The sequence below is a fragment of the Antechinus flavipes genome, chromosome 3 (genome assembly GCF_016432865.1).
Source record: "Antechinus flavipes isolate AdamAnt ecotype Samford, QLD, Australia chromosome 3, AdamAnt_v2, whole genome shotgun sequence".
Taxonomy (NCBI): Eukaryota; Metazoa; Chordata; class Mammalia; order Dasyuromorphia; family Dasyuridae; genus Antechinus; species Antechinus flavipes.
The window spans coordinates 525,062,946-525,090,087 of record NC_067400.1 but is presented as its reverse complement, the minus strand read 5'-3'; the positions used below and the strand labels follow the sequence as shown (position 1 = coordinate 525,090,087).

The following is a 27,142-nucleotide window of genomic DNA, read 5'->3' as shown; positions in this document are numbered from 1 at the left end:
ATCCATGGCATATCTGGGCAGTGATAAAAGGGATATGACAAGTTGATTTTTTTATCTTTCAACTTTAAAAATAAGGAAAGAAGAAAATTTTTATTCCCTGGCCTATTAAATTAAAAAATAGTGGAGTGATTTCAGACCATTCTAAAAAAGCTATAGGCAGTCCACCTCTGGGGTCCCAGATTTGGTATAAGAGCTACATTTAAATCTTGACTCTTCTACTTATTCATCATGTGACTTGGGGCAAATTTCCTAACCTTGATAAAGCTTAGTTTATTCAGCTATAAAATAGGAAAATTTATCCTTCCTACATCACAAGATTGCTAAAGGAATGAAGCATGATTATATAAATATATGTATGGATGGATATATATATATAGCATCATAACAATGAAGCATAATAAAAATGTAAATTTGGTGTTATTATTTTAGTATTACTGTTGTTAATAAAAATGATATAATATGGGAGGTAGCAGAATCTAGCAGATAAAGAACTGAGTTTAGAGTCAGGAAGAGATAGATTTTACTTCCTCTTCTAGCAATATTGATCTTGGACACTGGTTATAACTCCCTGGATCTCTGTTTTTTTATCTATTAAATGAAAGGGGAAAAGTATGGGATAGTGTTCCCCTGCTAGGTTATTTGGAAAACAATTATCCTTACACTGATAAGAGATAATACATGTAAAATATTTTGTAAACCTCAAAGCACCATAGAAAAATACAAGACATAATAATTCCATGAAATCTCAAAGTTGGAAGAGATCTCAGTGGCCAGCTAGTCCCACCCACTGCTCCCTGGGCAAGAATCTATTCAACAATAAAATGTTCATTCAACTTCCATTTGAAGAATTTTAGCAATGGGGGAGTTCACTATCTCCTTAGGCAGCACATTATGCTGTTGTACGTAAAGTTCTTTTTTTTTCTTTTTTTCCCCCACCAATGTGTTTTAATTAGTCAACCAAATGATACAGATAGTTCAAAGCAAAGCATTTAATGAAATAGCATAATGAAAAAAATAGCAAGAAAAAAACATTTCCCCCATAAACCTGAGGCACTTTCTCCAACAAATGCACACACCATCAATGGGGAAAAAATGGACTTAGGTCTAAAAAGCATACAGAGAAAGGCATGTAAACGTGGAATATGTAGGACAAAAGCACATAGATGGACAGATTTACATGTAAAGAAACCAGGATTCGTAACTTATGCTTCTGAGACTGCAAAACTGCTAAAGAGTTCTTGCTAAAATCATTGCACTGTTCTCACTTGTCTTTTTTCCACACTTAATAGTATTTTATGTTTTCCAGCTACATGTTAAGTTACATGTTTGAGTTTTCAATATTCACTTCTATAAGATTACATAAAATTCTTGTTATTGTTATGTTGTTTTGGACCACAACATGAACAACAGCTCCCATTTCTAGAGCATTTTAAAGATTCTATTGTTCATTTTCATTTGTATCCAACTATTTGTGCCCTCATTGGTGTTTTCTTGGCAAAAATATCAGAGTGGTTCCTTCTCCAGCTTATTTACAGATGAGAGTAAAGTGACTTACCCAGGATCTCACAGCTAGTAAGTATCTAAGATCAAATTGAACACACGTCTTCCAGATTCCCCATCCAACAACATCCTGCAAGACCTGACTTTCCTTTACAGATTCTAGAAGACACGTTCCCTGCATTGGCCCTGAGAAGGGAGCAATGCAGTGATGGTATTCTTATTTCATAGATGGAAATACTGACGCTCAGTCATGTGTTTGCCCAAGGTTAGCATCAGAGTTCGGAGACTTAAACCTCAGGTTTCTCGGCTTCAGATTCAAAACCCACCTTTCTTGAAGGACATAAAATATATAGTGTCAGTGCCGGGCTATGAGAAGCAGGCAGCGAAGAACCCTGATTCAGAGTGAGAGCACCTGGGATTTAATCTAGACTTTGCCACAATAATAATTTGGGTAATTCACTTGCTGTCTCTGAGCGCTGGGAGCCTCATCTGTAAAATGAGAGACTTGGACCAAACACTATCTAAGATTATTAAATCCTATAAAACTTCACTATTAGAGAACGGGGGTTGCCATGCTGCAGACCATAGGAGCAAGCCTGCCTCTCCACATGGGCAGAAGCCTTCCTGGCTAGACCTTGCCTGTAGCAGTTTGCAGCATACGGTAGCCTGAAGATGGTGGCACTCGGTGCCAGCCGATGGCTCCAGGGCCGGCAAAGTCATTCATGGCTTGCCAAAGTCTGTGCAGCTTTGAGTGCCTAGGAAACCAGCATGAAATTCATACACATTCTCAAAAGAAATAACCAAGCCACATGAGAAGGGAGCTGGTTAATCTCTTGGCCTGGCCCCATAACCAACCCGCTGCCTGCCCTGCAGGGTTCTGTCACTTGGGTCCCTTCTGGTTCCTGCCCACCCATCCTGGTCTGATCGTAGTAACTCACTTGTCTCTGGTTCTATAAGGTTCACAGAATGCTTCCATCATGACAGTTCTTGAGGTAATTAGTACAGGGGATTATTGTCCTCATTATGCAGATAAGGAAAATTAAGCTCACCTTTCTGGACCTCAATTTTCTCACCTGTAAGAAGGAACTGTTGCAGTCTGAACTCTCCCTTTGGCACACTTGTTGGGGCAAAGTAGATCAGAACCTTTCAAGTGCTATATGAATGTGAGTCATTATCATTATATTTGTCTGGAGTTTCACAGACAAGCAAATGTAGTTAATCCAGGACAAGACATTCGACTAAAGAACTTCATTTTCTCAAAAATAGAGTTAACGGTATATACCTCTCAGAGTTAATGTGTGGGTCAAATAAGTTGTATGTAAAGAGAAATGAGAAAACTGAAACTAGTAAATGTGTGAAGTTGGACTTGAATACAAGCCTTCCTGACTCCAATCCAGTGTGCATTCACTAAGACATTTATCTGCCTTAAAGGGTAAAGATCATAGTTTAGAAGGAGTCACATGTGGAAGACGTGTGGAATTTGTTCAGCTCAGTACCAGAAGGCAGAATTAGGAACAGTGGTCAGAAATTTCAGAGAAGAAAATAAAGGCTTGATCTCTGTAAAACTTCCTAGTAATTAGAGCTCTCTGAAGAGGAAATGGGTTCCTCAGGAAGTATTGGGTTCCCTAGAAATGTTGGGTTTCCCTTCACTTGAAGTCCTCAAACACTTCTTGGTTGACCACTTCGCAGGCATATTATAGATCAGTGGTACCAAACTTAAATAGAAATAGACTTAAGAATTTTTTGCACTACATGTTGAGTTAGAAAAAAAAATCACTTTAACATTTTCTATGCTTTGGTATATTTTTATTTATTTTGTTAAATATTGTCCAATTGCACTTTAATCTTTGATCTACATTTGGGAGTGTGTTTAACATTTGTGTTGTAAAAAATGTCTTTTTTTTAGGGAAAAAATGTTTGTAACAGACTTTTTTGTGGTGTCAAGGGACTGGAAATTGAGTGGATGCCCATCAGTTGGGGAATGGCTAAATAAGTTATGATAGAGAAAGGAAACGGAATATTATTGTTCTATAAGAAATGATGAGCAGGTTGATTTCAGAAAAAGCCTGAGAAGAGTTACATGAACTTAATTACTGAATGAAGTGAGCAGAACCAGGAAAATGTTATACACAGTAACAAGATTATGTTATGATCGATTGTGATAGACTTAGCTCTTTTCAACAATGAGGTGATTCAAGGCAATTCCAGTAGACATCCAGAAAAAGTATTATAGGGACTATATAGGGAATATATATTCTATAGTTCTATAAATAGACCTATATAGAGAATCAAAACAAAGTATTATTGCAGTTTTTGTTGGTGGTAGTAGTGGTTTACTGGGTGTTTTTTCTTTTTCTTGTTTTTCCCCCTTTTGATCAGATTTTTCTTGTGCAGCATTATGAATATGGAAATATGTTTAGAATTGCACATTTAACCTATATCAGATTGTTTGCTGTTTTAAGAAAGGAGGAGAGGAGAAAAAGGCAGAAAAATTTGGAACACAATGTTTTGTAAAATATTGAATGTTGAAAACTCTATGTATATTGAAAAAATAAAATACTATTTAAACATCCTTTTCTAGATCCAATTTAAATTAAATGGTGCCTGAGATCCCCTTTAGCTCCTAGATTCTAGAATGAATCAGAAGTTTGTTGTTCAGTTGTGACCCAATTTGGGGATTTGTTGGCAGAGATACTGGAGTGGTTTGCCATTTTCTTCTCCAGCTCATTTTACAGATGAGGAAACTGAAACAAATTGGGTTATGCAACTTGCCCAGGGTTACATGGCCAGTAAGCGACTAAGGCCAGATTTGAACTTAGGAAGATGAGTACCATTTCCTCTAGTCCCTGCATTCTATGTATTGCTCCACCTAGTGCCCTGATAGAAAAGTAGCATGATGAAATAGGGTGAATCCTGAATTCTGAGTTAGAGCATCTGGGTTTGGTTATAGGATCTGCCTCCTAATGTCTCTAAGCAAAACACTTGACCTTTTGGGCTCATCCACAAAATGCGAGGGATTGGATGCTGTTTAAGGAGGGTTCCTTCACACTCTTAAATCCTGTGATTTTTGGAGGAGCTGGCTACAAAATCAAGTGAAAAAATAAGGAAACGAAGATGCTTTTGACCTAGGAGATAATGGAGGAAAAACAAGGAAGCCTTTGTGAGAATAGACCTTTGAAAGAAATAAAAATATCTACATTATCTATGTTCTATTGTATTTTCATTTACTTTGTTAAATATTGTCCAATTACTGTTTGATCCTATTTGTTCTATATTTGGGAGTATGTATAACACTTGTGGTTGTAAAGAATATCCTTCAGGTTGAGATGGGGGAAAAGGGAAAATCCATTCCAGGCTGAAAAATGATATAATAAAGACAGAAGAAATAAGAGAGAGCTGGAGAAGATTGGGAGGAAATAAAAGTGTTCTGGTTGAATGGAAGAAAGAATACATGAAGAGTACTCACGTTATTTTCATAATAAAGCATCAGAAAATCCAATTGGAACAAAATTGTAGAGGATCCCAGAGGAAACAACTAGAAACCCTAGAAGGAAATTAGAGGAAAACTGATTTCAGCTTAATATGATGGAAAACTATCTAAGAATTACAGCTGTCTCAAAGTTGAGTGGACGCCTCAGGAGGTAGTGGGCTTCCCATCATTGGAGTTATTCAAGTGTAGAACTATAAGATAATTTATGAGGGCTATTTTGGAGGGAGTTCATATTCAGAGAGAGATGCGTCAAACTCTGAGATGGGATTCCATGATAGCCTTAAATGTTTGTCTAATCGGTCACTCCGCAAACAGTGAAATGGCTAATACACTGTTAGGCACGGAAATCCACATCAGAGGAAGCAATCTCTGCCTTTAAAGAGTTGACATCCCACCAGCTAGGTTGCCCAGTGGAGAGAGTCCTGACTCCTGATCAGAAACTTCCCATGTATATCAGAAACTGAGAACTAGAAAACTAGAAACTATCAGAAAGGTTTTGTGTAGAGAGAACATGAGCTAAGCTTTGAAGGGAGCTAACAACTGTAAGAGACCAAGTTAAGGAGGGATTATATTCCTGATACAAAGGACAGACAATGCAAAGGTGTGGAGGTGAGAGATGAAGGGATGTGCCTGAGGAGCACCTAGGGAGTCCAGCTTGGCTGTAACATAGCAATGTGTGAAAGAGAATGATGTGTAATAAACCTGGAGAGGCAAGTGGGAGCCAGAATGGGGAGAACGTCACAGGTTAGAGGGTCTGAAGTTAATCCCAGAATCAATAGTCACTGGAACTTATAGAGCCTGAACTTGGCAGACTGGTCAGAAGTACACTCTGGCAGTATCACACCGACAGCTGTGTAGAGGCTGGATTAGGGAAATGGAGCAGGGGAAGAGAGTGGAAGCATGAGAACAGTTAGGAAGCTCTTTCAGATGAGACCCGATGCACCAGGATAGTGTCCATACGAGTGGAGAAAGAAGAAAGAATGAGAAAAATGGTATGGAGGCAGGCTTGTTAAAACTTAACTTAATTTTCACACAAAGGTATCATAATAGGATGAGTAAAGATTGGGTTTAGAAGCAAAAAGACAAGGATTTTAATCATATCTTCCAACACTACTCGATGAATAACTGGGCAGCCAGATGGCACAGTGGATAGAGTGCCGATCCTATAGTGAGGAAGACCTGAATTCAAGTCCAGTCTCAGATACTCATTAGCTGTAAGACTTTGGGCAAGTCATTTCACTCTGTTTGCCTCAGTTTCCTCATCTGTAAAATGAACTGGAGAAGAAAATGGCAAATGCTCCAGCGTCCTTGCCAAGAAAATTCCAAATGGGATCATGAAGAGTCAAATATAACTAAATAACAATCATTACCACAAAGCTGTACAACCCCTGGTCGATCAACTGACCTTGCTGGGATTCTGTTTCCCAATTTGCAACCTGGGGATAATAATACCTGTAATATTTCCTACATAAAGTGACTATAAAGTTTCCAGGGTGAGAGGAGACATGTAAAGAGCTTTACAAATCTCAAAGCAGTATAGATGTCAATTATTATAATTATTCTCTAGACAATGGGGAGTATCTGAAGTTTTTAGAGTTATAATGGTGATTGAGAGGAGACTGGAAATCTTAGATGATAAATTAATCAACAAGCATTTACTTTATGCCAGGCACTGTGCTAAATTCTGGTAAAAAAGTAAAAAGAGACTCTGCCTTCAAGAAGCTTATAGTCTGATGAGAAAAAAATAACATGCAAATCACCATGAGTATACAAGATACAGGAAAAAAAGGGGAAGAAGTCCTTTCAGAGAGAAGGTGCTGACACAGGGGGAAAGGACAATTAGAACTCTCAGGAGACAGAAATGAAGAGGGAAAGTATTCCAGGAATGGGGGACAGAGAGTTAAAAGATACCGATGGGGAGCAAGAGTATTTGGGGAACAGCAAAGAGGCCAGTGTCACTGTGTCCCAAACAATATGGGGAAAGCAAAAGGTACAAGATGGGAAAGGCAGGAATGGACCTGATTGTTAACTTTAAATGTCAAGTAAATAAATGGAGAGGATTTATTATTTGATCCTAGAGGTAATAGACTGGGCATTGAATTGATATTTTGATGTCAGAAACTGTGGGCTCCAGACTAGATCTAATACTTACTAGTTATATCACCTTGAGAAAATAATTTCATCACTCTTTAAGTTTCTGTTTTCTCATCTATGAACTATTGTTGTTCAGTCATTCTCAGTTATGGTCAAATTTTAGTGACTACTTTTAGGGTTTTCTTGGCAGAGATACTGGAGTGGTTTTGCCATTTGCTTCTCCAGCTCATTTTACAGATAAGGAAACTGAGGGAGACAGGGTGAAGCAACTTGCTCAGGGTCACACAATTAGGAAATATCTGAGACTGACTTTGAACACAGGAAGATGAGTCTTCCTGACTCTGGGCCCAGCATTCTATCCGCTATGCTCTTCCCAAATAGAAACTCTCTTATGTCAAATAAGAATAGCCTCAGAAAACGAGTCAACATGTTTCCCATCTCTGAAAGCATATTGCTTTATGTGTATTGTATATGTTATATATTGTTATGATACTATATTATGTTGTTTTTTGTTATTGTGACAATTCTCATGGATTGGTACCCAGTGAAACTACACTGACTTCCTTAATTAAGGAGCAAGCCAGAGACTTTTCCTTGGCTACCAACTCATACACATCATTTTACTTTCTTTTAGGTGCCAACTTTACTCTTCGAGAGCTGGGGCTTGGAGAGGTGACCCCACCCCACGGAACTCTGTACCGGACAGACATAGGCCTGCCCCACTGTGGCTACTCCATGGGGGCCGGCTCAGATGCGGATGCTGAGGCTGAGGCTGTCTTGTCCCCCGAGCATCCCGTAAGACTGTGGGGTCGAAGCACCAGGTCTGGGAGGAGTTCCTGCCTTTCGAGCCGGGCCAACTCCAATCTCACCCTCACTGACACTGAGCACGAGAACACAGAGACTGGTGAGTGGCCCCTAAGTGATGGATGGCCTAAGTTTCAGATTTTTTCCCTGCTTTTTAATCTTTAATTACGGTATCCATGTAACACTCCATCATTTTCTGCTCTGGTGAGAAGGGTGAAAAATTGTTTCTCTCTTAGCTGTCAGAAGTCATGGTCATGCAAAACATTTGTCAATGAGCTTCCAAAGCGGAGGCAGCCCCTTGTTACTGCCAGAATAGAAAGGCGGCTAGGTAGTTAGCTGCTTTATTAGAGTTTTGTTCTGAATACAGACCTCCCCTGAATATGTCATAGCACCGATGTGAGATCTCTTTGAAAATAAAAAAAGATATATATACTATCATGCAGGTATTATACATGCATATATAGTGAGATAGCAAAGAAACAATAATTTAGAATAAGCATATTAAAACATATAAACTTAGATAATTGGGCTGTTGGAGGTTGGATACGATGGGAAGCCGCCCTGACTAGGACTGAAGGGAAGGGTCCTAGATAAAGCACCTTGGATAAATTTAGAGATTGGATGGTAAAGATTGCTAACAGTCTTATGTAAAGTTAGCAAAATAAATGGACAAGAACCAATCAGCACTATGGCCATTAGAGATTTGTTTAGTTTCTCTATAGGCTGTATTTGAAAGGTACAGCCTAACTTCAAATCAACAATAATAACTATGAGACCCTAACAGTTTTTCGTGGGACCTGAAGCCCCCAAATGGTCTACGTAGTGTTTTGAGATCAAAACCACTGTCTTGAGCTGCCTGCCTCATAGAATGTGTAATATTTCAGTCTTACATATGTTTTAGAGAATGACTCTATGGAGGAGACATTTCATCTTTAGTTTCTCTAGGATTTTGGATGAAATGTCTTCTCTTTCCTTATTATCTATTCTTCCTGTATTTCAGAAAATTTTATGCTAACTTACTCTGATTTGTTACTATTCTCCTTCCCCAGCAGTCATGTCACCAAAGGTTACTTGATGAAAGGATGAGTGAAAAGTTGGTTCAGGAAACTTGAGTAGAAGAATGGGAGCAGAGGGAAAAAGTTTTTCTCCTTGTACTTCATGATTGTGTAAAACTTTAAGCAGCCTCTGCCATGGTTTTTTCCCTTTTGTTTTGGTTTTTCTCACCCAATGTGATTTATAAAGCAATGGGTAGGTATTAAAAATAGATAGATAGATAAATAAATAAGGAAAAAATATATTTTTTAAAGAACTTTCAGCAGTATCTCATTTGAATCTGTGGTGAGACATTCTGTCCTGTTGAGATGTATATCAAGAAATGGGGCAACATAATATTGTGTAGTCCGAGTAATGCTAACATGAAAGTGAAGAGACATGGTGAAATCCAGGATCTGGAATTTACTAGAGATGTGACTTTAAAGAAGTCGTTTTCTCTTACAAAGTCTCAGTTTTCTCATTTGTAAACTGGAGATTATAATAATTGCACTACTTCTTCAAAGGGCTGTAGAGAGGAAAATGTTTTATAAGCCTCAAAAGTCTGGTAGGAATAAGAATTATTGGTTGTTTTGTTTTTATTTACTACTTTGGTATTTCCAATGCATTAAAATAGCTACAGTTGTATAAAGTGTCAGGTTCCCCCAAGCATTCAACCAAAAACTTGTACCAACTTATTAGAGAAAAGGGGAGAATTAAGGACCAAATTTCTTCATGCTCAGCTTCAAGCCCTACCAATGACAAGATTATTGTGCCATATCATATGGTGGTTTTCCTATCTTGGTTTTTAGAGATAGGTGAATGGAGCACTGTCCTCCAACATTTAGCCCTTTCTGTCATTTCAACATCTTTCTTATACAACAATATTTTTTTCACTCAGAAAATTACCGTTTTAGTTAAGTTCTTCCTCACCTGTTAATTAGATTATGGCCGCAACCTGCTCACTGGTGTCCCTTGCCTAAAGATTCTCTCCCCACTCCTGTTCATCCTACTCATTGTTTGAAAAGTAGTTTTCATTAAGTGCAGATCTGACTGTATCACTCCCCCATTCATCCAACTTCACTGTTAATCTTTCTGCTTTGAGGATTTTTGTTTGGTTGGTTTTTAGCTTTTGCCATCCCACATAACCTGGCCCCAGCCTCATTGGCTATTGCACCCTCTCCCCTATTCTTTTATCCACCCAAACTGCTCTTCCCTCCTTTTGTCATCCTTGACATTCTATCCATCTTCCATCTCTGTGACTTTCTGCTGGCTGTCCCTCATGCCTGAAATGTTCTCCTTTCATACCTTCACATATTAGATTCTCACTTCCCTTGAGACACAGCTCAGCTATTATCTTGCGCATAATGCCTTTCCTGATTCCCTCAACAGCTAGTTCCTTCTCCCCCTAAACTGCCTTGTATTTACCTTGTATTTTACTTGGAATGTTTTTGTATTTATCCACTTTATATTTATGCTGTGCATTTTTCAATTTGCACATGTAGTCTTTCCCCCATTAGAATGTAAATTCATTGATAGTTGGAATTTTCATTTTTTCTTTGGTGCTTGTAGAATCAATTCCTAGCACTGAACCTGATTAAAAAAAAAATACTTGTTGATTCATTGTTTGATTGATGAGCCACAAACTGACTCAACTGAAAGATGAAACTTGAGTTATTTGGGTCCCATGTTTAATATAGAGAACAGAAGGCATAAGGTAACTGAATTTCAACTAGAGAAAGATTGGAAGGCAATATAATATAATGGCAACAGGGCTGGCTTTGCAATCTAGAAGACCTGTCTACATACCCTACTTCTGACCCCAAACTGTGGCATCTAGCTCTGTGACTCAGTGTCAGTAAACTCTTACAATATGAAGGAAAGAGGGCCTAGATTTGGATCTTGGCTCTCCTAAATTACCCAGTGCCTGGAACATAGTAGGTTATAGATATTGATCCATTGATTTCCACTTATTACCTTCATGATCTCAGGTAAATATTTTAATCTCCTTGGTCCTCAATTTCTTCATCTATAAAATAATGGTTGGATAAAAGATCCCTTCAAGCTCTAAATCTATATTCCTTTTATAAGTTGCAAGTGGTTTATCTGAGTCACTGGAATTTCCATGAAAGAAAAACTCATCAGTGAAACCATACATCCATACTCCAAACCCTTCTACAGACATACACACACATACATACATACATACACACAAAACTTTAGGAAGAAAAAATTAATTATTCCCTGTGATCCCAGAGGGTGAAACTAAAAATAAGAGATTGAAAGTACAGAGAGGTAAGGGATCAGGAAAGGTTGGACACAACTGGAACAAATACAACAAAAAACAGAGGGATAGATTTTAGCTTGATATAAAGAAAAATTTCCAGACTCATCAAACTGTTGAATAGTAGAATGACTGCCATGGAGAGGAACAAGTTCCTTGTTGCTGGAGGTGTTCAAATGAAGACTTGTTAGGGATGATACAGAAGGATTTCCTACTCAGACAGGAGGTCACCTAGACAATTTCTGAAATCCTCTCCAACTTGGAGATTCAGTGATCCTAAGAACAGACTCCCCCCATATAATTTGGTTGACCAAGGTTTTTTTTTTCCCCAATATCTTCCTCGATACCATATAGCCAAAGACCACAAATCCACCACTGAGTTCTTTGCCCCATCAAGAAAAACTCAGATCCTGTTGATTAGAGATGATCCGAGCTGACTTCCCCATCGTGTTGTTTCTCATGATGAATTCATCAATCAACATGAGATGTACTGGGCTCATGAGGTCAATGCTGTTCTCTCTTCCCTTAAATACAGAACTACTCTTGCCAGGTCCTTACAGTAGAGACAAGGAAGCCAAAGAGGTAAAGAAACTAGACAGCCAGCGTGACATGAAGACAACAGGATTATTTGTTCTTTTAAATGCTTCTTCCCATGGAGCTGTAGTGACAAATGATCATTTTTACTTAAAGCAATGACAGGGTGAGGCACACACCTCCCACGTTATTGTATGTTCACGTTCAGCTGAATTACAGCTGAATTAAGCTTCTGTTGGGTGATAATGACACGTTAGACAGGGCTGAAGATACACAGGAGAATATGGAAGTGGTTACCTGTTTCTTTTCCTTCTTGTAGCCTACAAACATCGATTTCTCAGAGGAGTTAGAGCTGAAAAGGACTTGAATATCAAGTCATCCAAACTCCAAATTTTATAGATAAGGGAACTGAGGCCCAGAGAGATGAATGGATTTATCTAAGTTTACCCAGGTGGTGTGTGTAGCTGAATCGGGATTTAGACCCACTTCACCTCACTCTGAAGCTAATGTTCTTTCCATTTCACTACCCTTACAATTGTTTTCTTAGGGCATGCGTGTATAGACTGGATTTAGGAGAGTTAATTCCTATCACCTGGATTAGGCTCAGTTTACTCAAATGGAAATTCCATGGATTAAGGTTTCCTTCCAGTATCTTTGTGTTTTTAAAGACTTAAAAGGCTGAGGAAAGGGCTTTCCTCCCCAGACTTGGATTTTTGAGAGCAGGGACAAGGGAGTTCCAGAGGGATGTATGTGTCCAGCTAAGCCAGTCAGTGTCCAAGTTTCATTATTATCTCATATATTTCATAATCAGACCAGCTCAGGTTTTGGCCCTTGTTTCATCCCCTATTATCCCACCAACCAACAGACCCTTCACTTTGAGGACACCATTTCCACAAATATTCAGTCAAGCTTCAGATCCCATCTAGTCCCATAAGAACTCCCAACAAGCCACAATAATACTTACAGAAGGATAAGTAGGAAATAAATTCCTAGTTTCTGTTGGTGAAGAAAGCCTTTGTTTCCATGGTCTGGATCCTATCTCCCACCTGCAAGATGTACAGCATCCTAGAACACATTTCATGAGAGAGCAGACTGTAGACCACCAGGTCAGAGTTGCCTCTTGCACTGGCTTTTATTCTCCATTGGTCAGGGAGAGTGAGAGACAATGGGCAGCTTGGTGAACGAATGAATAAATAGATGAATGTAAAATTCTTGGCACCATGTACCAAGTGCTAACAGTACAAATAGATGCACACCCTGTAGCTTAGAAATACAAACAGAAAAAGCAAGAGACCTGTTACAGCTGATTTCTCTTCATGTATTTGTCTCTTGTTTTCAAAGAGCAAGAGATAATGCATAGAAGAAAATTCAGCTGTGGGATGGATAGAAAGGGCTGAAAGTCCAAAGAATGAAATAATAGATCAAAGGGCAAAGCCCAGGATCCTTAGCAAACAAAAGCAACTTAATCTCCCTTTGATAAGTCAGTTCTTGAAATAATTGAAAAGAAATATCACTAATTTATTGCTGCTTCCAGGATAGCATCCACAAATCTTTCAACCAGTTTTTATGAGTGGCCCTTTTCTATTTTAGTTGTCTTTCCTAAAATGTGACAATTAGAATATAACAGTACTGCAGATGGAGTCTGACCAAGGTATAGAGAGGACTATAGCTACCTTTATTCTGAACATACATCCTTGGATACAGCCTGTGTTCTGCTGAGTTTTTCTGACTACCATGTCCCATTGCTGATTTATTCTGAGCCTGCAGTCCTCCAAAACTCACTGATCTTTAACTTAGAAAGATTCCCAGTGTCTTGGGAAAACAATTTTCCCTTATTTAAAGTGTATAACCTCTGTTATCCAATATGCAATCTCTCAGCATGTCCACACATTACTTACACTGTAGTTTAAATCTCTAACCCCTAGAAAGGACCCAGGTTCCAATTCAACTCATGCAAATGTAGCCAACTTCACCTTCCCTTTCACTGTCACTTCATGTGATAATTGGTGGATTCAACTTAACTGTAGTATTAGAATGATAGAGTTAGAGTTTAGGGAAATGTCAATGACTATGATAAGAGACCAACTTCCTCCTTTTATAGATGAAATTGCTAAAGCTCAGAAAGGTAGTTGACATGACCAGGATCACACTACTAGTATCTTTGGGTGGATTTGGATCCCTATCTCCCTGACTCCAAGTCTACTACACCATCTTTCCGAGACAGCATCTGGGATTCATTTATGGGAGACCTAAGAAAAATGAACAATGGCAGCTCACATCAACACAGACTTTGATTCTACTGCCAAGCTATATAATTGCATTATTCAATAATAATTGTCAACAGTATTGATAGACTCTGTGCCTTTAGTTGAGGTCAATGTGGACATTCCATGAAGTTATCATAAATAACAATTTTTATGGGCTCCATTAAAGCCAATTTTTCTACTGAAGGTTAATGTCAGCATCTTTTATGTCAGTGTTTAATATCCAAAATAAATATAATATTGACTTGATATTGTAAACTCTTGAAGCTCTATGGTGAAATACAAAATAAGCTAGAAAGTTGGAAAGGCTTTGGACAGAATATGGATCTTAACTGGTCCAAGTCAATAGTTTCATCTTCTATTAATGGTTTGAACCACAATGAAAGGGCAGCCTCATCATGTAGCATTTCTTGCATATACCCTCATCTCTCCTTTGACATTGTCACCCACCCTGCTCCAGGCCTTCATTCCTGGGCTATCATAATAGCTTACTGATTGATCTCTTCACTTCAAGTTATTTCCCACTCCCCTCCATCCTCTGCTCAGCTGTCAGATTGATCTTCTCAGATTGTTGGTTTGACCATGTCATCTCATTATTCAGTAAACTATACTCAAATCCAATCACCTCCAGGATCACATATTACAACCTCTGTTTGGCATTCAAACCTCTCTTGCCTGACAAGTCTACTTATAAATTATAGCTACACACACACACACACACACACACACACACACACACACACACAGTGATCCAGTGAATCTGACCTTCTTGTTGTTCCTAGAATAATATACTCAATCTTCTGAGACTGACTGTCCCCTGTGCATGAGATATCCTCTCTTTTCACCTGATTCCTGGTTTCTCTGTCTCCCTTCAAGTCCCAGCTAAAATCTCCCTTCTTCCAGAAACTTTTTGTTATCTATCTTAATTTTAATTATTCTCCTCTCAAAAACTCAAATAAAAAACAAAAAATTGTTTGTTTCAATTTTGTCCTATATATGTCTTGTTTGCACTCATACATATTTCCCCCATTAGATTGTGAGCTCCTTAAAAGCAAGGATTTACCCTTGCTTTTGTTTGTACCTCTGGAATTTAGCATCCTGTCTTCCTTCTCTTCCCTTTCCTTCCCTTCCCTTCCCTTTCCCTTCCCTTTTCCTTCCCTTCTCTTCACTTCCTTTTCCCTTCCATTGTCTTCCCTTCCCTTCTCCTTCCCTTCCCTTCCCTTTCCTTTCCTCCTTCCCTTTCCTTCCCTTCCCTTCCTTTCCTTTTCTTTTTCCCTCCCCTTCCCTTTCCTTCCCTTCCCTTCCTTTCCCTTCACTTTCCTTCTCTTTCCTTCCCTTCCCTTTCCTTCCCTTTCCTTTGCCTTTCCTTTCTTTCCTTTCACTTCCTTGTCTTTCCCTTTCCTAGTCATTGTCTGGATAAAATAAGTGCTTAGTAATTGCTTGTTGAGTTTCTGGCTCCTGTACAGTTTGGTTAGAAGCAATAGTCGTCTTCCCTTGATCTTTTCACTCGCGTCAGCATACACACAGATAATAGTCACACTGAAATGTATGATTATTTATCAATATTTGTTACTAAGGAAGGTGACTCATACATGAGCTGCATAGAGCAGATATTACAGATGACTCATAAGAGAGGCATCCAAAAGAATGGGATGTTCTAATATCAGGAAGAGAAGTACGGGACGGTGGAAATGGTGTGGGAGTCTGGACACTTGGAAGGGCCTAGTTCCAGCACTTTATTTGTTGCGTAACTGCAGGCAAGTCATTTTACCTCTCTGGCAATCAAATATCCCCACTTTGTAACATGAGAAGCAGGTCAGTTCTAGCTCTAGGATTTAAAGATCTGCAGATCTAAATTATACCCATCTTTTAAAGCCCAAATCCAGTACTGATCCAGCCTCATCCTACCAAGGTGACCTTATACAAAGCAACAAGCCTTTCCGAGTCTTGATTTCTTCTTAGATTAAATTGGTTTTATGTGATACATCCACTTGATTCACAGCTTATTGTGAAAAGGGAATGAGAAAACCTATATAAACCTCAAAATACTAAATGTTGGTTATTATTGTCATCTCTCACCAGCATTCCATGGTTGAAATCTTTTGGTTTTTTTCTTTGTATCTTTCCCCTCTTTCAATTTTTTTTTTATGTGTGATCAGTTACTAAGTACTATTCTTTTACTTACGTGTTATCTCTTCCTTTAGTCCCTTTATTCCCACTGATGCTCATTGCCTTCTTATACATCACAGCAACCTGGACTTTTGTGGTAGCCACCTTAGGACTCTTTCCACATTTATATTCTCCCCAGTCCAATCTATACTTCATACCACTGCCAACCTAATTTATCTTGTGCAAAACCTTCAGAGGGTTTCACTCCTCTGCACAATAATTTTCAGTGGTTTCTATCAATTAATATTCAAACCTCTGATATTAGCAGAGACAGGATGCAAATTCAGGTCTTCAGACTGAAAATCCAGTGATCTTTCTACTACACCGTGTTTCAACACGTGGAAGGGAATATGGAGGAAGAGGGGAAGACTCTCCCTCCCTTTTCTGGGAAGGGAATAAAGCTGAGTTGATGGACTTGATTCTGTAATAAAAGACTAAGCAAAGAATACTGTTAGTTCCCTTGGTGATCATCCCTGATCCTCTAATGGCCCTGGCTATTTACTGTCCAGGAAGCACGGATGTCTTTGAATGACTTCTCTTTTCCCTAAGTGCCCTTCAAAAGCAAATGCCATTTCCTAATATTCCTCTGAAGGGAAGACACTATCGTGCTAAAACTCCTGGCATAGCAGAATTGAGGATAATTCTATCCTTGCATTCATTGACCTGAGAGAAGTTGGTGGGTGTTTGCAACCACTACAAATGTGTTCTTGATTTTTGAAAAAGAAAGTTGGAAAAAATAGGTACTTCCTGAAAGAGCAAGGATGATTTGGAAAATATTCTGGTGCCTTGGGAAAGTATGGCAAGTTCACATTGAAGAGGCACATCACCTAAAATTAAATTATAATCTCACATAAAAGCATTGGGACACAAAGCCTAGAGTCAGATTCTACTTCTAAGTATAGTCAAGTTGCTGAGTTCTTTATCAACTGGAAAATATCCCTAGAATCAGAAGTAGAAAACTTGGGTTTGAGCCCCACTTCTCCAGCATCTAGCCATTTGATCACAGGCAAATAAGTTAATATCTGAGCCTGAATTTCTGCATCTATAAAATGGGAGTAATCCCTGAGTCACATACCTCTTGGGGTATTCTGAAGAAAGCATTTTGCAAAGCTCAAAGGAAGGTAAGGGCTTAGTGGATAGGTGCTAGACATGGAATAAAAAAGAGATTAGCTGTGTGTGTGACCTCAGGGACATCACTTAATCTTTCTCAGATGATTCTTCATCTGCAGAAATGGGATAACAATACCACCTACCTCACAATGTTGTGATAGGATAACATAGGTGATTTTATTGTTGAGTTTGACTCTTCAGGACCCCATTTGGGGTTTTCTTGGCAGAGACACAAGAATGGTCTTTCATTTCTTTCTCCAGCTCATTTTACAGATGAAGAAACTGAGGCAACCAGCACTAAGCTTGCCCAGGGTTATATGGCTAGTCTGTGTCAAAGGGCAAAATTAAACTCAGGTCCTCCTGACCACAGTACCAGAACTCTACACAATGGACCATTTAGCTTCCTGGCAATATATGTAAAGTGCTTTGTAAACCTTAAAGGGCTTTATAAATGCCAGCCATTTTTGTGATTGTTACTATTTCTTTTCCTAAAAACACTATTGAATTGTGAGTTCTCGTGATTGCTGCTCATAATAGAGGCAAAGAAATAATCCAGCAGCATGAAAAGAGTCCCTATCGTCAGAATTCTGTATTGTCCACTTGGTTAGGTCACTAACCAGCAGTAAGACTTTTAAAAAGCAAGCATCATTAGTGAGCCTCCATATTCTCTTCTGTAAAGTGGAGGTGGTGATCTTTGTACTGCCTACCTCACGGGGCTTTTATAAGTCTGAGAATTAAATCAATTTAGGAAAAGCAATCTATAAATGCTCTAGAAATGTAGCAAATCATAGCATGCAAAATCAGAAAAGACTTTAGAGTCTGCTTGTAATCCAGCTTGGGTTCCTTAGAGAAAACGCTCATAAAGAGAGACCCTGCAGTGGATAAAGCACCAGCTCTGGAGTCAGGAGGACCAGGGGCCAAATTCAGGCTCACACACTTAATACTTCCTAACTTTGTGATCCTGGGCAAGTAACAATTGCCTAAGAGAGACAGAGACAGAGAGATACAGAGATAGAAAGAAAGAGACAGACAGACAGACAGACAGAGATATGGGGGGAGAGGGAGAGAAAAGAAAGAAAACAAGAGGGGGGGTGGAGGGAAAGGGAGGGAGGAAAGGGAAAAAGGGAGAAAGAGAGGGAGGAAGGGAGGAAGGAAAGAAGAAAAGAAGGAAGGCAGGAAGGAAGGAAGAAGGAAGGAAGGAAGGAAGGACGAAAGGAAGAAACCAAGAAACTAAGAAACCTGTTGTATGAAGAATTCTATCTTCCCCAGGGGTCCAGATTTCTGGATAGCTTTAATTGCTAAGAAATTTTCCCTTATGTTGAGTTTGTTTACCTCTTGGTGCTTTCATCCTTTGCTCTCATTTATAAAAAGAAATGCAGAATAAAGTCAGTTTCCTGCTTTTAATGAAGAAATTGGGTTCTGAGAAAATAAGACATTTGTCCTAAATACCCCAGCTTGAAAACATCAGAGCTAGAATTTGAACCCACATCTCTGGAGTACAGATCCAGGGCTTTTTGGACAATCTCCTGCCTTTGCCTTTACTGTCCTTGTCTTTCACAGTAAGGAGCCTGCAGTACCTTAGAAACCTAGTGTTAATCTGGAGGAAGAAGAGAGTGGGAGGGATTCAAAGCTATGCTAATTTAAGATGGATTGCATTTTCAAAACTAGGTTAAGACCTGCTGTGTGCAGAGGTGCAGAAAAACAAGGTTTTGCTTTTAATTTAAGCAACCACGACTTGCAATTCCAGAAGTGATGGTGTATAGAATGACACACTCTTATTAAAAGGTTTGTTGTTGTTTTTGTTTTTAATCCATTTCCCCCTTAGGAAATTCAGTTCTGCTTTGGAAGAGTGGCTTTTCAGGGCTACCTTGATCTTTTGGCCAATCCTGAATGAGGTTGACAAAAGTGGGGGGAGGTATTCATACTCCTCCTTTGTTTTTCCTTTCTGGGTCTCAATTTCCTTATCTATTAAATGAGGGTAAGAATACTTCTTCTATCCACTTCTACAGCACATGAGGGAGTTGTTTTATAAATGTTAAAATTCCATTGAAATATTAGTTCAGTTGTTGTTTAGTCATTTCACTGTTGTCTAACTCTTCCTGACCCAAATGGGGTTTTCTTGGCAAAGACACTAAAGTAATTTAGCATTTCCTTCTCCTGGTCATTTTACAGATGAGATAATTGAGACAAATAGGGTTAAGTGACTTTTCCAGAGTCACATAGATAGTAAATGTCTGAGGGCAGATGTCAGGACTGGTGCCCTATCCACCGCAGCACTTAGCTGCCCCCCAACAAATCAGTAGGCACGCTTTATTTGTAGAATGAATAGTCCTTTAATAACCTGATCATCTTTGTCTTCTGCACTTCCTCACTCTCACCCTCAGCTGTGTTCAGAGTGACCTACTCACTGTCCCTACAAGAAGCCCAGCTTACTGCAAAAAATCTTCCCCCTGCCTCCTTTCTTGATCATCCATAATGTGACTGCCTTCTCTCTGCTGAATTTCTCCAATTTATTCTGTATCTACATCTTGTTTATACTCAATTGTAGGGTTGAGAGCCAAGATCACATTTTGCCTTCCCTTGTATCCCAAACACTTAGCACAGTGCCTGCCACAGAGAAAACCTAATGTTTATTAACTAGAGACCAGCCTTTTCCCATTGACAATAGACAACCACCTATCTTAAAAGATTCCTCTTCCAGAAACTTTCCAACCATCTAAAGCCATGATCATTTTTCCTTCCTTTATATTTTCTTAGTATTTTCTCTATATATATTCTCTCTCAATTCTCTCAATTGTTGAGAAAGCTTTATTAAAAGGCTTACTTTGTGCCTGGCACTGTGTTAAAGTGCAGGAGTAGCTGAAAACAGACTGGAAAGACTGTTAGATTTAGATTCCTAAGACTTATGTTTAATCATGTCTTTACTGCCTATCAAGGCTACAGTCAAGTCTATGAGCCTCAGTTTGCTTTCTCCTTTGTAAAAACTTGTATTCCCTGTCTTATTAATCAGACAAAAATATGTATAAATACAATAATTTATATATATATATATGTTAAAATATATATAATACAATAGTATTAGCTTATGTTGGTTTGTGATATAAGTTCTCTTTGAATGTATATGCCAAGTCTTCCTAACTCAATTGTCTGCCTCAGACACTCTTTGTGATTCAAGGACAAGTCAGTTAACCCCTGCCTCAGTTTCCCCATTTGTAAATTTAAAATAATAGCAGCACCTACACTAAGGTTTTAAGGATTAAATGATATAACATATTCCAAGTATTTCACATACTTTCATGGGCAACAGAAATGTTTGTTATCATTAATGTTACTCCTGTGTGCTTGATTCCTAACATCGTGGAAAGTACAATGCTCCCAGCACCCACGCAATATTTAATGATAGCAAATAATGGTTTTAAAACTCAGAGAGATGCATAAGTTTATCTAGTATAATTCTCTCCATTTATAGATAATGAAAATAGGGACCAGAAAATAAGGGATTTACTGTTACACACTTAATTTGATGGCAAACCCTTTGCTTCTAATAATAATAATTCACATAACTATAATGCTTTCCTAACATCTACCTGTGTGTTAGGTAGGAAAAGTGATAAAGAAACTGAAAAAGTAACTTTGTTTAAGGCCACAAAAGGTAGTAAATATCTGAGGCTGGGATTGGAACCTGAGTTGCCTTATTCCAGTTCAATTCTCAGTTTCCCTCCTTATTTCCCCCTTTTTTTCATTATTCTAGTGTAAGTTCCTTGAGGGCAGGGGCTTTGTCACTTTTGTTTTTATATCCCCAAAGTCTAGCTGGGACCCAGGTACATAGTAGCTACTTAATCATTGTTTGTTGATTTGAACTGCGGATTCTGGAAATGGTTGTGCTACAATCCTCTTGCTGACTAAGATAACTCAGAAAGAAAAACTGAGGCAGGAAGAAGTAATGAGAAGGGTGGATTTTGCACATTATTTACCTTATCTTGGTAGGTGGAGAAAAAGGTGGTCAGAGAGGGAATAAAACACACGTGCACACACACACACACACACACACACACACACACTACATACAACTGGAAATTAATGTGTCAAGTTAATTTTGCGCTCCTACCCAACCTCCGGCTAATTATCGTAAATTTAATTTCACGCTAATCAACCTGAGCTGTGTGACAGCCATACAGAAAGATCCATTATTTCCATAGGCTGTAGGGAGGGATGTTTTGGTGCTTCCTGGGTGGAGACACAGAAAATTATGTCAGTGGAAGATGACAAACTTGGGGTAGGACCCTGAATTGAATCAGGGAAAGAAAGGTATTGCCCGATTCCATTCCAAGTGGTCCAAGGTAGAAACACTTCTGTGAAAAGTAGTCCCAGAGGTATGAACATTAACCTACCCAACTCAACAGAGAGGTGATAGACTCTGGAGTCAGAATGGAATATGGATATATTTGAACATTGTCAATGAGGATATTTCTCCTGACTATGTATATTGGTTAAAAAGGGTTGTGATTGTTGTTTTCAAAATGAGACATGAATGTATAAGAGGAAGTGGATGGAACATTTTATTAAATGAAAAAAAGAAGGAATTTAATTAAAATGAAAAAAAAAGAGATAAGGGCATCCTTTTGGACTGGCTTGCAAAGTAGTTAAGCAAAAAGACTAAATTGGGAGCTGGAAGATCAGACTTCTAAACTCAGCTCTATGATGAAGTTGTTCTATCATAGCCAAGTCGATTTCCTTCCTTGGGCCTCAGGCTTCCCAATGTGAAATTTTAAAACTCTGTTTTCCTCATTAATTGACTGTCGGTCTTCTGAGGGGTCTTTGCTTTATTTATTGTAGAGCTTTTTATCATTGGTTACTTTGGGTTTCAGTTTCCAGAGAGGCTGATAATGGGCTTGTTTGTTGAGAATATTACTTTGAGAATCAAGTAGTACTTTAGAGCACTCTAGAGCAGCTGACTCTGAGGTACAAGGTGGGTTGTTAGTTAAGAAACAAGCTAGATATCAGGAGGGACAGCTAAACGTGTCAGTGGATAGAGTGCTGGAGTTAGGAAGACTTGAATTCAAATTTAGCCTCAGACACATGCTAGCTATGTGATCCTGGGTACTTAATCTCTATTTACCTTAATCCACTGAAAAAAAAAAATAGTAAATCATTCCAGCATTTTTACCAAGAAAATCTCATGGGCAGTATGATAAACAGGGTCATGAAGAGTTAGCACAATTGAACAATATGGAAATTGGAAAACTTTATAATCAAGCAGGTTTGGGGGATCTTCCAGGCATCAGCAGCTAAAAATCAGAAAATTGTAGAATTGTTTAAAAAAAAACAGTAGTCATTGAATCCTCTATTTTATAGTATTATATTGTAGAATCTCGGATTTTAAATTGAACTAGATGTTAAAATTCATCAAAATTAACTCCCTCATCGAGTAAAGAGAATTCTAATGAGGTTAATTAACTAGGGTTTTATAACTTAACCTTAGGAACTTAGTTAGTAAGGAACTTAGCTAGTCCGAGGTTGAAGTAGGGTTCAAATCCAGGTCTTCCTAAATTAGTCCATTCTCTACTCTGTTGCTCTGAATTTCATCATACTACAAATCTTCTCTTCCCTCCTCAAAGCTCTTTTGCCATCCCTCCCTCTTCTCTCTTAGCAGATAAACTTACCTCATATGATATAGAAGCCATCTGCCCTGAAATCCATTTTTTCTCATACTGAACATTTCAAAGTCCTTCAGTGTCATCCCTCTATTTTTTCTCTTTTGTTTTGGCTTCCGAGGAAGAGGTGTGTTCTTTCTTTGCAAAGACCAGCCCCTCTATTTATGCCATTGGACACATCCCTCAATTTTCTTAAATCCCCTTGAACGACTTACTTTTTCATTGCTGCCAGTACAAACCACAGTCCCTCTGACCTTAAAAACCTTGACTTGACTCTGCTGTCACCTATAACTTCCTCCAGCCTATATCTTTTCTTCTTTTCACAGGTAAAGTCCTATTAAAAATCCATCTACACTTCTTGATTTCCTGGTTATTTCTCCCTTTTGCAATCTGGTTTTGAGCTTGATATTTGGCTGGAACTGTCCTCTCCAAGCTTACCAACAATTTCGTAATTGTTAATCAAATAATCCAATGTTTATTTATCTACATGCATTCTCTTGATGTAAGGGAAAAAAAACTTTCTAACATTAAGAAGTTCCTAATAAGATGAACTTTGAGGACTCTTCCAAAATAGAATGTACTCTCTAGAACAAGGTTGGAAACCTTTTTTTTTTTTTTCTGGATATTTATAACATCATTCATGGGCCATACAAAATTAACAACTTACAGAACTCAAGCAAGGGGGACATTATTGTACCTAGCTTTCAGCTCATCATCACTGTTGCCTTGGCAAATGATTTTGTGAGCTTTGTATGGCCCTTGGGCTGCATGTTCTCCACTCCTACTCTAGAAAGAATAAATTCTTCCTCACTTGAGATTATGAAGCAAACACTAGATAACTATTTATACATTGTAGATAACATGAGTTTTGGTGACTTTCACAAGATCACATTGGTAATAATGGAATTCATACCCTTTGAGACACCTACATGGCACAATGGGTAAATTGCTGAGTTAGGAAGTCCTGAGTTCAAATTCATTCTCAGATATTTCTTAGCTCTGTGATCTTGGAGAAATCACTTAGTCTTGGTCTCCCTCAATTTTTTCAACTGTACAATGCCTCACAGGCTTATTTTGAGGACTACATAAGATAATATTTGTAAAACATTTAATACAATGTATGGTACATAGAAGGATCTCAATAAATGTTTTCCCCTTCCCCTTCTAATCAAATACTATTTTTGCTACTATATATCCTTACCTCTCACTGTAGGTTATCAAACGGAGGCTATCATAGCCGTCACTTTAAAGTGTGCAAAGCATTTCACCCATGTTATCTCATTTGATCCTCATAGCCAACCCTGGGAGGATGCTTGTCAGAGAAGTCACAAGGGGAATTCCTGTTCAGGTATGGGGTGGACTAGCTGACCCCGAGGTCTCCTGCAACAGAGATTCTGTGCTTCTGTGAAATGAGTTTGCTGCCAATCTGTTCATCGTATAGCTGCAAAAACAAATTGGTTTTCTGAATGCATCCCAGGAAAAGAAATAAGTCTGCACGTGGAGCGTTAAACAGACTTAAAGACTGGAATAAAGGAGGAGAAATCGTTCACTATTTGAATAGGCTTCCAGAAGGAAAGTGGGGCAGCAATGAAGGGAGCCAAAAGGAGCCACCTACTCTCTGGGCTCAGATTTGAAAGAGGATTTTGAAATTTCAATTGGCAGACCATTCAAATGAGAATGGCATTGAAGAGTAAGAAATTAGATATCCCATTAAAGGCAAGGGCCATGAGAGACACTCTTCCCCTCAGGAGTAATGAGTGATACCTTCTTGCCTCTTTCAAGAATGGAGAAAACTTATTCAAATCAAAAAGGATTTGTTCTTCCACTATTCCTCTGATGAATTTATTCAATGTAATGCTAAGATGGACTGTATTGAAAAATGAATTTTATTTGGGGAAAAAAATCAAGGAAATTTTTTCTCTCAAGCTAGATTCTAAAAAAAAAAATCATTCCTTTAATTTCCTAGCTGTCATTCCCAGCCATATCATCACAGCATAAACATACTGTGTGTACACTGTATGTACATTTTAATGGAACTTTTTACTGACTAGTTTCTCTCATTTTTTCTGACCCTTTCATAAATCCTGTGACATCTTAAGAAATAATGATAATGATCAGAATTCAAACTCTGTAGCATCACAATAGAGGCAATGTGTCAGAGTGGAAAAAGAACTAGGTTTTGAGTGTGAGCACCTGAGTTAAAATCCCAATTCTGTGACTTTGGACTTTTCCTCTTCTGGACAATGAAAGGGGCTGTAGTAAGTAGATCTCTGAGATCTAATTTAGACAAAAATATAGTTGAGATATCAAATCTGGATAGGCTTCTAGATTCATTTTAGTGGAATTTTCTGTACTTTAACAAATCAATAAATCCGACTGCTTGACCAAAACAAAAAAGCTTTATAAAAATGAGAAAATATCTCCTTTAAAGTCCATGTTCTTTCTTTTTAATTGGACAATTCCTATCTCTTTATCGTTGATAGAAATCCTTGGAAAGCATGAATTTGATCAGCCTAAAGAAAGTATAAAGAAAGTGCTCTGGTAGAGCACACTTGTTGGAGTGTTGGGCGTGAAGTTGATAAGACCCTGAGTTCAAATCTTACCACAGGTACTAATTAGCTTTGTGATTCTGGTCAAATCAATTTAATCTTTCTCAGCCTGCATCTCATTTGTAAAATAGGGATAATAACTTACCTGATAGGGTAGTTATGAAGATCAAATGAGATTTTGTATACACACATTTCTATCTATGTATATAAATCTTGGCAAATCAATTTAACTTTTCTCAGCCTCAGTTTCCTCATTTGTAAAATGGAAATAATAAAGCACTTGCCTGATAGACTTATTGTATGAGGACAACAGAGATCACACACACACATATACACATACATATATGAATGTTATGTGTGTAATATATATATTTTTTTGAACATGTATAACATTTTGCAAATTTTAAGGTTTTTTTTTATAAATGTCAGCCCTGATTTTTATTATTATTTTAAAGAAGAGAAAAATGACTACAAGTAAGCACATTTCTCTTGACTCTAAGTCCTCTGCTCTTTATAAACAGGAACACTTTCTATTATAATGAAATGAAAGTTCTCTGGCAAACCCCTTAACTCAGAAATATGCTTGCCTCAAATCTGGATAGGCTTCTAGATTCATTTTAGTGGAATTTTCTGTACTTTAACAAATCAATAAATCCGACTGCTTGACCAAAACAAAAAAGCTTTATAAAAATGAGAAAATATCTCCTTTAAAGTCCATGTTCTTTCTTTTTAATTGGACAATTCCTATCTCTTTATCGTTGATAGAAATCCTTGGAAAGCATGAATTTGATCAGCCTAAAGAAAGTATAAGGAATTTAAATGCTATCAGCCAATTGGATTACTTTTCAGACAGATTGGTAGATGTTAAGACTGATCAATATAAACATCTCTCACATTATCATAAAATAACAGTGTCATGGAAAATAATTAGGCTAAAAGTTCAGGAACATGAATTATTTCCAGACCTCATTCTGCTGTGAATTAGCAATGACACTTTTCTAAATAATCGCTGATGTCCATTCTAGTTCTGGTTAAAAGTCCTTTTCCACTTCTGATATTAAAAGTTCTAACTTTTCTGTTCTAGGGTCCTCAAGCTTTGACATTCAGTATCTTAGCTTTCTACACTAAGGACTCTTTGAGTTCTCACATTCTAGCTCCAATATTTTTTGCTTTAAGGTTTATCCAGTTCTGACTTTCCATGCTGTACCTACCAGCAGAAATATATGTTTTTCTTTAAAATTTTTTCTCATATTTCAGTCTTTCCATAATATGATCATGGGTTTTATATAGTGGGACTACACTATAAGGAAAAGCACAGGTGGGGCACAAAATTGGATTCATGTCATCAACTCACCAAATGATCTTAATTAAGCAAGTAAATCCAACCTTTCTCTTTCTCCATGTCACCTCTGGTCAAATCCTTCCTTTACTTACAGGACTATTCTGAGACTCAAATGGTGACAATCTTATATGTTATTATGGTAGAATTGCAATGCCCCAACCTTAATAACAACCTTTAAAAAAACTATATCCCTCTTTAGAGGTATCTTTAATTCTGGCTTCATGTACTAAGAATTCTCCTTCTGTCATTTTTTTTTATCACAATCATACCCATCCTTCATAATTTATCCCAAATGCTTCTTCCTCCACAAAACTTTCTC

At 38.0% G+C, this 27,142-nt stretch overlaps 1 protein-coding gene across 1 annotated transcript in view; it reads left to right on the top strand.

The window, feature by feature from the left end:
* TENM4 (teneurin transmembrane protein 4) overlaps positions 1-27,142 on the top strand; it is a 1,176,249-nt gene that overhangs the window by 547,473 nt on the left and 601,634 nt on the right. The window contains exon 5 of the mRNA XM_051987214.1: positions 7,719-7,988. Within this exon, the coding sequence (XP_051843174.1) occupies positions 7,719-7,988 (270 nt within the window). The remainder of the gene's footprint in view (positions 1-7,718; positions 7,989-27,142) is intronic.